At 40.7% G+C, this 13125-nt stretch overlaps 1 protein-coding gene across 2 annotated transcripts in view; it reads right to left on the bottom strand.

Annotated features, from left to right (window-relative positions):
- UBE2H (ubiquitin conjugating enzyme E2 H) overlaps positions 1–13125 on the bottom strand; it is a 108215-nt gene that overhangs the window by 4444 nt on the left and 90646 nt on the right. For both annotated transcript variants that reach the window (XM_026010825.2, XM_072764069.1), the window contains one exon: positions 4880–5008. In XM_026010825.2, coding sequence (XP_025866610.1) covers positions 4880–5008 — 129 coding nt within the window. The remainder of the gene's footprint in view (positions 1–4879; positions 5009–13125) is intronic.

Below are 13125 nucleotides of genomic sequence, written 5' to 3'. Positions count from 1 at the left end.
TACTTGTTGGGGCGGGCTGGGCGAGGGTAAGAAAGGGGACCTTCTCATGGTCATTAAAACTAAGGGGAAAATCCCATGGAAGACGTCTTTGGAGTTCATGCCTTTTGCTCCCTTAGTAAAAGAGGCAAAAGTAGCATGTCTGATATATACACACATACATACACACACACACACGCACAAACACAAACACACACACATGCTGCACCTCCATCCCAGAACTCCCTTGGGCCATCACCTCCCAGGTGTGTGAGCACCTCCCAGGTGGATGTGTACAAGGCAGCCGACCCACCCTGGGCAGTGTCTGGTGTTGACTGGCCTCCCCTCCTGCTGCCTGGGCACCCTCACTCTTGCCTTGTTGCCTATCCATGTGGCTGCATTCCTCCAACCTTGCAGGACTGGGGAAGTGCAAACCCCATCTTTCTTTTTCTCTCTCTGTTAACAGAACTATTCACCTCCCAGGTAGAGCAGGACTAGTTATGATTCCATAGTAATTTATAAGGAAATCCCCCATCATTTTTAGACTTGCAGTTATATAATTACAGTCAGCCCAAATCTATTATTTTAGGAATAGATTTTAGTCTAAACAGATCCTGCCTGTCAGGTTTTTGAAGCAGCTGGTGAAAACAGTCTCTCAATCTGCTCAGGAATGAGCTGCTATCTGGAGACACAGTGAGCCCAAGTGACTTGATCATCTATTATTTACCTGAAGATTTATGCATCTATAGCCTAGGCTGAGAGAGAATTTTAAGAACTGCTGAACAAACAAACTTGTTCCTAAAAACTCTAAGTGCACACTGTTCTTAAGTAAATAGCCTACACACACACACACACACACACACTATATGAAGAGGTAAGACAGACCCTATCCAGAGCGCCAGACCGGGGGAAACATGCCGGTTCTTACGTTTTGTTTCTTCTCCTATGGAATCACAGGGGCCAAATGCCAAAGATGAGGAACATGGTCAAAGGGGCCTGCCAAGTTTGAATGATGTCACACAGGGGCTAGCTAAGAATCTTTTTTTATATGTTTAAAGGGTTATATTTTTTAGAAGATTTTATTTATTTATTAATGAGACACACAGAGAGAGGCAGAGACACGGACAGAGGAAGAAGCAGGCTCCATGCAGGGAGCCCAGTGTGGGACTGGATTCCCAGACCCCAGGATCACAACCTGAGCCGAAGGCAGATGCTCAACCACTGAGCCACCCAGGGGTCCCTGTTTTTTTTATTTTTTTTTAAGATTTTATTTACCCATTCATGATAGACACAGAGAGGCAGAGAGAGAGAGGCAGAGGGAGAAGCAGGCTCCACGCAGGGAGCCCGACATGGGACTCAATCCTGGGGACTCTGGGATCACGCCCTGAGCCAAAGGCAGATGTCCAACCACTGAGTCACCCAGGAGTCTTGGGTTATTTATTTTTAAAGATTTTATTTATTTACTTGAGAGAAAGAGTGAGCAAGCATGAATGGTGGGGGGAGTGGCAGGGGGAGAGGGAGAAACAGACTCCCCATTGAGCAGGGAGCCCAATGTGGGACTCAATTCCAGAACCCTGGGATCATGACCTGAGCTGAAGTCAGATGCTCAACCGAGCTATCCAGGAGTCCCTAAAGGGTTGTTTAAAAAAAAAGGGGGGGGGGGAAGAATATGTGACAGAGACTCTATTTGTGGCCAAATCTGGCCCTTTAGAGAAAAAATTTGTAGACTTCTTAGAACCCTACAAACTCATTATAATGAAGTTTTATGTGGAGATGAGGTTCTAAAAGCTTCTGATTAAGTAAGAACTTACCTGAATTTATTCTTCAAAGAGAGAAAAATGTTTATTACAGTCTTAGAAATGTTATTTTTACCCTCTACTGGGTCAGCTTATGTCCCTGCATTTGTAGAAAGTTGCTGCACTTTGATATTTCTCTCTGACACTATAAGGTGATACTATTAGTCCTCTTTAGTATATTTGAGGAAATAAATATGTCTTAAGTGCTAAGCTTACTAGGACAAGGGTTTTTAGGAGATAGAAGAATAAAGAGCAAGGTCACTAATGAGCAGGAGACACAGATGCAGATAAAAGCAGTTAGTGCCACCAGAGGGAAGTGTGGAAGAAGGGACCCTGGCCTCTGAGAGCCAGGAAGCCAGGCACATCTGACCTGACCCTGGAAGGAATTCTTAGCTGCAGCATAGGACATGCCACTCCAGGGGAATGCACAGCCTTGCCAAAAGCACAAGGGAGAAGGCCATGGCCGGGAGGTTAAAACAACACTGAGAACTATGTTTATATCTGAAACAAATAAGGCAAAATGTATAGGTCTTGCTGTAGTTAGATGGTGAGCATATGGTTAAGTTATTTTCTGTTTTTTGTTTTTTGTTTTTTTTTTTCTTCTGTAGGGTTGAAACTTTCCCTAAGGAAAGGAATATAGTTGGCAAACTCATCCAATTTGATGGTCACATAGTGATACATTTAGGAGTAAAGGCAAAGATGGAGCTCACCACACAGTGAGAGAGAGCCATGAATGGCAGGCTAAGATGTCACTCAGTAAAGGTTTCTAAGCAGGCAAGTGTCCTATCCTACAGGCAGCTCATACTTACACAATTTAAAAAATCAACTATATGTGAACATTGACTAAAATCCACGGTAAGAAAGGTTACCAAGTGTGGAAATGTCTGGTAGCAGCCTGGGAGAGAAGGCCCATCTAGACACATTTTTGGAAATCACCTACCTGGAGGTAGCTGTGAAGGGTGAATCAGCTCCCCAGGTGGGGAGGGAGAGTGAGGGAGGGTTAAATGACTGAATCTTAAAAGAATGACCATTGACCATGTTTGGGAATGGAATGAGAAAGGTTTTCAGGAAGGGAAGGGGCAAAATAGCAAGGCTGCAGAGAAGTCTGGAAAATGGTTCTTGAGCAGGGTGCATATGGTTAGGAAGAAATGAGAACACAGGAGGAGAGAAAACAAACTAGACCTCAGGAGTTTAGGGCAAGGAAGTGAGGAGTTTGAAAATGACAGGAAATAAAGAACAGGACTCCTCAAGAGGTCCACGGGAGCAGACACAGGCTTCTGAAGCAGGGATGCCTCTGACAGGCTGGGTGCAGGAGAACAACCTCAGGCTGGGGGCCAGGGGAGCGTGTTTAAGCAATCAGCCCTGATTTTCACATTACGCAGGAAGACAAAATGATAGCCAACACTGACATTTCAGGAAGCTCAAAGTCCCTAAGCTAGAGCTTGCCATTCTAAAATAAAAACATAGGGTGCCTGGTTGGCTCAGGTCACACATGATCTCAGCGTCCTGGGATCCAGCCCCACATCTGGCTCCTTGCCCACTGGGGAGTCTGCTTCTCTCTCTCTCTCTATCCTCCCCGCCCCACCCCGCCCTGCTCACGTGTGCGTGCTCTCTAATAAATAAATAAAATCTTTAAAAAAATGTAGATTGGATTCCTTTTGTAATTGGTACTAGAGCAGATATGTACTAAAACAAGAATCATGTTGCTGAGGCACAATGAATTTAAGAACTAGAGAAATACACTCTGCAATGAGATATCTGTGGGCTGCAGATACTGTTAAGTGATGTTTGTGTCACAATTTTAATACAGTCTCATAATAGAACTTTATCTGGTTGAAATGGATTGCTTTTTTTCCTTTGAAATACTTGTTTGGCTATACAGATATTCTGCTACATAAATTAGATATTAATTTGCAAAACACCTGAGACCTAAGTAAATTAATTAGAGTAGATTTATTTCTATTTTATCTGAACAGAAGTGCCAAACAGTACCCTACAAAGATCAGGGGAGAATGAGAAAACAAAAGGAAAGTGTGAGATGTGCCTGTCTCATACCAGCACAATTAAGAAGGAAGACCTATATATTCCAGGCACTTGTAAATTATTCCTACTGCCGTCTCCTGCAGATGGGCCCCAGAGGGGCCGCACAATTGGCAGAAGTCATGCTAAAAATTAGGTAAATACCAATGCCTGCCACTTGGTAAGAAGAGCAGACCTACTTTCATGGACTCTGAATTCCTTTCCTTTCTGGTGGAACTTTATCTAGACTTTTCACTATGAAGGATCTCAAGCATGCAGAATAAAAACGAACACCAGTAAGCCAGGGTGAAGCTAGAGATGTTCTCTTGAAACCAGAAGTTCATTTTAATGAACTTTATGTCTCATTAGCAGGTAAACTATTTAAGAATGAGAAAATAGAAGGATTCTAAATCCTAAAGGATGGACAAACTAGCACTACTACTACCAGTACACTTCTAACCTTGAACAGTACATTTCATGTTTTACTAGAAAGCTGGGCCCTGGGGCCAGGTATCTACAGCAGACAAATGTGCCCAGATGTAAACTTTCCAAAGTAAAAGAAAATCAGTATGGGGCCAAGAAAAGAAGCCAGCCAGGTATTCTTAATTCAACAGGTAAAATGATACAATAAAAAAAAGTATAAGGATAAATTTGGCATTTCCCAACTTCCAAAGTTAACTGCTTTTCTGAAAGGCCAGTATGATACTATCTGGAAACAAATGTGAGATTATGCCCTTCAATTAATATTTCATTCTCGAGTCCAATTTTCTAATTTTACAGGACAAGAGGAAACAAATGGAGGCTAAGATTCTTTTGTACAGAGGTCCATGGGGATTTCCGGCAGGGTTACATGTACCACCACCCAACAGGTGCCTCCCATTTTCTCATCTTTCCTTTTGCTCTTTCTCGCTCCTTCTCCTCTTCCTTGCTGGGATCTTCAGGGGCCAGTGAGCTCCGCTCCAGCCCACAGACAGTGGTCTCTTTAAAGGCCTGAGAAAAATTATTAGTAACTAAGAAGGGCTTTTAATGATGAAAGCCCAGTACATGTAAGTTTTTCTGTCTCCAGGTTAAACTATTTGCCTTCTTACCTTTAATTTTCTGCTTGTATTCTTCTGGTCGGTGGAGATACATGGCTGCAGCATCACCATTGAGAGGATCTATGGGGTTGGGATAGGCCAACAACTGGGGCAGGAAGGACTCAAATATATTGGTAAGATCTGAAAAACAAAGAGAAATATGTCATGCAAGGAAAAAAACAAGTCACCTAAAATTCACTTGAGTTCAGTAGTCAAAACCGCTTATCTTCTGAAATAATCAACCACATGAAAGTGTTCCATAAAAGTGTGCTCCATTACATGTGATCTCTGTAACATATTCCTTTTGATACCAATTTTAAAATTTAATATTTAATTTTAATTTAAAGAACCAAATAAAGGTATACCTGATACTCACTTTCAAAGGCAATCATCCCAATTTGAATTCACTCCATGTTTTAAACCAAGAATTCAGAAATAGTACATACATCATTTAATTAAAATGTGTACCCCAAAACTCTACCACTCTATATCCTTACAAAATGGGTAGTCTTTTAATATTGCCTCTTTCTACAAATTTGAAAATCCCCACTCTGAAAAGTATTCAAGCGCCAGATCTCAGAAGAACACAATTTTATAGGCCTGATGTTTAATTCAATTCTCATCACCTTCAATGGAGGTAAGTAGAACCGGTTTTTAAATTCTTCTGGCTAATGAAAGTAGGAACCTACATAGGCCACTTAAAATCATAGATAATAAGACAGAGAAGTACCAATTTATTGAATTTATTGACAATCATTTTAATAAATATTTACTAACTCCCTTCTTGCCAGATGCAGCACAAGGTGCTGGGTATATACATGGATAACATTTACACACACAGCAGAGTCAACAAGAACTCTGCAGTCATATAGTGTTTTATAAAGGAAATAGGCCTTGCAAACCTGTAAAATAAACTACATGTTCCCATCACTTCAGAGATGCTATAACTTCCATTCTATTTGCTGCTCAGCAGACGGTAAACTGTGGAATCTTAGTGCTTCCAGCTCTCTGCCCTACTCCAGTTACTCTATCATGTTTTATAGAAAAATTTCTGTTTCTGGAAGGAATGCTAGAGTATAGCAGCATAAAACTATTATTTATTCTGCTCTCTTAACATATTTTTTCCCCTTTAGAGTGAGCACTTTTATGCAGTATTATAAATGAATGTTTGGTCAAGCCACATCAATTTAGCTTAGTGATTCTTAGCCAGGGGTGATTTTGCTCCCCAGCAGACATCCTATAATGTCTGGAAACATTTTTAGTTGTCACACCTGGATGGGGAAGGGGGACAGGTGGTGTACCAGCCATTGTGGATAGAGGCAGTGATGCTGCTAAACATCCTACAATGCACAGGAGAGCCCTTTACAACACCTAATTACTTGGACCAAAATTCAATAGTGCTGAAGCTGAGAAATCCTGGTGTAGAGAAAAGGGATTGACTGACTTTTTCATAAATGGCCAGAGTAAATTAGACTTTGTGGGTGACATCTGGACTCTGTTGCATGTATTCAACATTTAGCTCTACCACTGTAGCACAAAAGCACCCACAAATGGATATGGATGTGTTTCAATAAAACTTTATATACAAAACCAGGCAGCCAATGTTTGTCATCTTCTGCTTTAGAAAACCCTACAAATATAACAGAAAGAGAAGCAGGCTCTATGCAGGGAGCCCGATGTGGGACTCGATCCCGGGACTCCAGGATCACGCCCTGGGCCGAAAGCTCAACCACTAAGCCACCCAGGCTTCCCTAATTTATATTTAAATAAGCTCAGGTCTAGACAGTAATGTCACGGAGAGTCCCAGGATGTCTAGCATAGTCCCATTCTCATGCACCAGGTACTGACAGAGCTTGTTTACCTTGAACCCAGGGAAAAGAGACTTGGTATTATTACACAGACTGGAGCTATTTCTCCTTCATAAAGCTAACTTCCCAAAGAACCACGATTCCCATACACCAGAAAATAAATGCAGAGATTCCTAATCAAAAAAGCAAAACAAAAATAACCTTCCAAGATAACTCAATCACACTGCTATTTTACTTACAATTATTTTTTTAAAAAGGAAGCAACATGTTCAACAAATCAGTAATTATTCATGGTATAAAACCACTGAAAACTATTCAAAGACTAGAGAATAAAATATACTTATTTTCCTTTTTTTTTTTTTTTAAATTATTTATTCATAGAGACACAGCTAGAGAGAGAGGCAGAGACACAGGCAGAGGGAGAAGCAGGCACCATGCAGGGAGCCCGACGCGGGACTCGATCCCGGGTCTCCAGGATCACGCCCTGGGCTGCAGGCGGCGCTAAACCGCTGTGCCACCGGGGCTGCCCTATACTTATTTTCCTAATGTCAGAGGATAAAGTCCATAAGATGGTATGCTCTAGGGCAGCCCAGGTGGCTCAGCAGTTTAGTGCCGCCTTCAGCCCAGGGCATGATCCTGGAGACCCCAGATCGTGTCCTACATCAGGCTCCCTGCATGGAGCCTGCTTCTCCCTCTGCCTGTGTCTCTGCCTCTCTCTCTCTATCTCATGAGTAAATAAATAAAAAATCTTAAAAAAAAAAAAGGTATGCTCTATAGAATTATAACTATGTACAGTACTTGTGCATAAGAACATCTAAAACGTTATCTCAAGGTAATAGGCTTACAACTTCTACTCTTCATACATCAAGTGACATTTTGCTTTTTTTACCTTTAAAAATAGCATTTTCCTATGAATGTCCTTTCTACTTCTGCACATGTTTGAAATATTTAAATAAAACAGAAGTCTAAAAAATTAAGGTAAATAAACTCAAAAGAAAAAAAAAAAAAACAAGAGGAGAAGGTGGGCAGGTTTTACAACACCATGAGTTGGGGAGCAGAGAAGAGTTAACACCAATAATCAATCGTAACAGGAATGGTAGCAGGGACAGTCTACACTTACAAAGCCCTCACTACAAGCCTTGTAAGTACTTTACATGCACTCTTAGGGTCACTATAGCCAATGAGCAAGGTACCATTACTATCTCCATATTGCACCTGGGAAAATTGAGGCACAGGGATGGGGGTAGGTAGGTAACTTGCCCAAGGAAGTCGGTTTCAATCTTGGGCTTATCCACCACGCTGCCTCTGTCAACAGATGAAATGAGCATTGCCTAAACCTTCATGAAGAAACAAACTACCCACATCTTGGCATTAAAATTGCATATCCTCAGAAATGGCCACCTCCCTACCACAAAGTCTTCCTTTCTTACAAGTTCAAGGCCAGAAGAGTGATCTTTAAGCAGAGAATGTTAAGGCATTTCTGTGGCTGAAATGTTTGATACTTTACAGAGGCCATGTGCTTGTTTCCAATTAGCTAAACCACAGAAAAGCAGCCCACGGCTGTTTGCAGATACCTGCAGGTGGGGACCTGGGAGTTCTTCTGTCACACTGCCATTACAGGTGCTACTCAAAAAGATCAGCAGCTGAAAAGTTATCAAACAACATCAAAAACCTTTAAAATACACACACAGCCCCCCCCCCCCAAGTATAGGTTTTATTCTCTTTTAAGTAATGTTTTTTTGTTTTTTTTTTTTTAATTTTTATTATTATTATTTATGATAGTCATACAGAGAGAGAGAGAGAGAGAGGCAGAGACACAGGCAGAGGGAGAAGCAGGCTCCATGCACCGGGAGCCTGACGTGGGATTCGACCCCGGGTCTCCAGGATTGCGCCCTGGGCCAAAGGCAGGCGCCAAACCGCTGCACCACCCAGGGATCCCTCTTTTAAGTAATGTTAAGGAGTGCTTTAGGACTTGAGAATATGGCATACAACATGTTTCATGACTAGGTGCTTCCTGTGTTCCAAGAAGGACCCTTTCCCCACTATTTTTAAGTTTTTCAAGCTACCGATAAGTGTCTTTGCCGAGATATTTGTTCTCAATAAGTAAAAGAATCCTCAATTATTTGTTCTACCTTCCTATGTCTCTCGTCTTCCTGCATTAACACACTTCTGGTCCATTTTACAGATGTGCTGTGTCACGCCTGTAAAACAGAAAAGCAGAAAAAGGAAAGTACCACAGCCCAGTTGTGGGCAGAAGAGGACAGCATTTGAGGACCAGGAAGTTGTGGTTATGGTCATTTTTATTTTATTTTTTTTATTTTTAGATTTTATTTAATTATTTGAAAGAGAGATAGAACGAACAGGAGAATGGGCAGAGGGAGAGGGAGAAGCAGACACCACATTGAGTGGCAGCCAGATGTGGGGCTCATTCCCAGGCCCTGAGATCAAACCCTGAGCCAAAGCCAGACATTTAACTGCCTGAACCACCCAGGCGCTCTTGCTATGGCTGTTTTAAAGCAGTTAACACAGCCCTGAAAGTGGCTAACAAAGTGATTCCTACTGAGAGGGTCTTCCCCAAGGAAACATCTCTCAAAAGTTGCAGATAAAAATCTTCTTTCAAGATAAATGTTGACAGAAGAAATCTAAACTGTAAACCGAAAGTGAACCAAAGATAGTCACCTTTGGAAAAATCCATCATAAAATGAGTATTTTCCCCCCTAGAATTGTTTATAATAGTAATAAAACATCAACATCTCTCAGTTCAAAAGTCTCTTAAAAAATATTAATCTTCCACTTTTTGAAAGGGAGAGAACCAGACACACAGAGCAACCCAATCTCGAGATTATAGTCAGCTGGTTTCCATTACTGGCTGCCTTAATTTTTTAAGGAAGTCCAAAGACCCCTGAGAAGTAGTTTATGATGAGCAAACAGCTCTTACTTTTGCTTTGGACTAAATCAGCACTTACAAAAATGCAGTCCATTAGGACAGATTCTTCAGCCTGATCTTACAGTATTAATATTAACAATATTATAACACTCATTCCTCAGTTTAGGTGCTTCAACTAATAATTTATATTCGTATTTCATTTTTTAAAACACTCAAATCATACTGATCTTTCATCAAAAGCAGCACCGTTCACCCCCTTCAGTCCAGAGCAATGGTTCCTGGTGAGTCTGGATCCTTGCTGTTTGTCCATCAGAATTACCTGTGGCATTTTTTCAAAACATGCATGCTGAGGCCTCATTACCTACCCATGGATTCTGACTTAGACAAGCTGGCATCATTGTGTGTGTGTGTGTGTAGAATTGCACAGCCAGGAAACACTACCTACCCTATACACCCCTAGTTCCAGAAAACAAAGAGGGCTGTTTGCTTGCAGGTCCTCTGAAAATGTTCAGGACTCTCAATTAAGCTGCTCAGGAGGCTCTAGTGAAGCCAACTCCCTGGCCCTTTCAGTACTCCTTCCTGCACAATGCTACCATTGTCACTTCCTCTGGGTGGAGGTATTCCAAACTAAAGGTAGGAGAAAGTGAATCCATTTTTGAGGGGCAGTAAAGGGCTGCTTCAGAGCATAAAGGGCAGCAAGAGATACCACCTAACACATTGTGGACATAGGGTAGAGCAAATTCCATTAGACTGAACTGTTTCTAGCAAAAGTTGTAAACAACAGATGGGAAACCTAGAAGACCACAAATCTAATCTCAGGCCTTCCACTGACTTGCTCTCTTTGACCTTGGGCAGGTCTCTTCCTCTCTGCAACTTAATTTCTTCATCTACAAAAAGAGAAGTATAATACTGTAGTTCCTTACAAGGAAGAATTACACATTACTAAAAAAGACTATAAAACAGGCTTCATATGGCATCAAAGGACTAAAATTTTCATAAAAACATGCCACCTTCTTAGAAATTTCAGCTATCTGTATCCTTCAAAGAATACACATTAATTAAAATGAGTCACACTGAAAAAAAAAATGCACCAATTCTTAAAGTAAAGCCACCCTACTTCAGGTGACTCACAAAAAGATGGGACATGGCTTTAAGGAGAAAACACAGGAGGGGATGAATCACAGATCATGTTTTATTCTTGGCTGTTTATAAACCAGTGACCAGAAGTTATTTCTTCTTCCTCTATTTCCTTTGAATGTTAAAGTGGAAATTTTGGTAAAGCATGCTGCTATCTTCAGGTTAAAGCCCTCCAGATGCCCAGAGCTTGACGTGGCCTGCCCACCAGGAACCGTACACCAGGGACCTGTATCAGGCAGGCAGTCACCCCAGAGACTTTAACTTGCATAACATTCATCTGTTTTTCAGATTTAACACCTAAAATGCTGTAACTTGGAAACCACCGCCATCACACAGTACAGTCATGGCTACAGTCATGGCTAGGTGCCGAGTCGTCAAAGCCATCCCCTCCTCCCACATCTCTTCAAAGGCCATCTATCCTACTCCTTCAAGATGTCCAATGCCCTGGGTTCCTTCCATTTAAAAGCAAACAACATACAGAAAAACTTGCTCAGAAAGATATCATTCACTAGCACAGTGTGTGAACTCTGTGGTGTTTATAATTTAAGAAGTAGCTTCATATACTCTTACTCTGGGAAGCTTATCATTTTACAATTAAAAAAAAAATAAGTCTATGCTGTTAACTACCAAATCTTTCTAATCAGTCCTTTATATTTTTCTGGTCTTACCAATTAGACATGCCTAAAATTATTTCCTTGAAAACCTAATCTTTTCTCCTACTACCTAGGTAGACTCCAACACCCTTGTCCCTAGGCTCTAGAAGGACTTTGATTAGGCTTTCTCCTTTATTCCATGTACTCAGTTGGTTTTCCAGACTCACTAATTGTCCTAACAAAATGCCTCTAGTTCCTCTTCTGTTTTCCCTCGCATGTAACTACACCAAGCCCAATGTACCATTCCACTTTGGATCAGGGCAACCACCTCCTTGATGGCGCTCTGGGATTCAAACTCTGTAATCAGAGAACTTTCCTTAAAACAATCACTCAGGTAATTTCCCTTCAAAAGCAAGTTCCTCTTGTTTTCCTTCAAAACTCTTCATATTCTAGAAGCATGCTATCCAAACAAACTTAGAGTTCATTGGCCCCTCCTCTGATGGAGGACCCCTGGCTTCTTGAGTTTCACTGTACCACCAACAACTCCTTAAGGTATTTATTTGTTCCATAATTCAACAAGGAGCAAGGCTGAGAACAAGAAAATAAAAGTCAAACTCATAATTAGAGAGGTTAAAAAGATGGAGAAAAATCACAAATTGCTGGTTCTAGTGGTCTAGAACTAATGATTTTCTAGAACTCACACAGATCTCCTGTGTCTGTGGACTTCTGGCTATGATAGTTGAAGCTAATGGCTAAACAGTTGAGATCACTTGAGAATTTCAACTGTGTCATTCATATCCTTGATTTATTAGAGAAAAATCAGCAGCTGCCCTTTCAAAACCCCTTAATTCACTTTTGCTCATCTTATAAGCAATTGTAATTAATTAATCATGAAATGCTAATAGGCAAGTCAAATATCTATGATATATATTCATAATAAAATCAACCATAAAATTCCATTTCATTCTTTTTTTTTTGAAAGCTTTTCAAACTTTTTTCTTGGAGGGGGAAGAGGTATCTACTAGATGCATAAAAAATACATACAAATGTATATTAGTTAAATTTTTAACTAATTTAATGTAGTTAAATTTTTTTAAGATTACAACAGGGCAAATAAAATTTCCAGATTTCCTTCTGTTATTTAATAATTTTGGTTAACTAACAGATGTTTACTTTTCCACTCTTTAACTAGGTCCTAAGAAGTTTGAATATTAATAATGGATTTTTAAAATTTCTCCTGTTTACAGTCTGTGAATATGAAAGGAAGTGAAATTCTACCCTCACAAATGAGGAATCGTCAAAAACCTATATAGTTCTTCAACCCAAAGAACTGCATTCATATGATCAAGCAGTTATTCTGTGTGAAGGACTCAGCAAGCAGGGGCCCTAGAGGCTGACAGATATCTTGAGGAAAACTTCAAAAAAGCTGGTCAGGAGGAATGCCCTTAGATGGGTAGGTGGACTTGCAAGAAGAAATGGCTTTGAAATTAAAAAATAACATTCTTTAAAATAACTAACTTGAACCCAATTTCAATGAGGAAAGCCTAATCCTATAGCTGCTTTGAGGGCACACACGTGGTGAGAAGCAGACCACTACAAAGACCTCCTGTGGTACTATGGCACAGAACCAGCTGGCCAACAGGGCTTGCCCACGCCATATTTAGTTTACTGATGGCTGACATGCTGCTAATGGAATAGTATATCAAGCCACCAATCTGCTGGATGATAAATTCAAGACTGTATCCAATTACTTAACTGAGAGGGCCTTCTGTGTTTCTGTGTGGATAAAATATATAAAAAATATGTATTCATCAGATTTATAAATGTTTTCAA

Source organism: Vulpes vulpes, chromosome 7 (genome assembly GCF_048418805.1).
Source record: "Vulpes vulpes isolate BD-2025 chromosome 7, VulVul3, whole genome shotgun sequence".
NCBI lineage: Eukaryota > Metazoa > Chordata > Mammalia > Carnivora > Canidae > Vulpes > Vulpes vulpes.
This window is presented reverse-complemented; position numbering and strand designations above follow the sequence as displayed.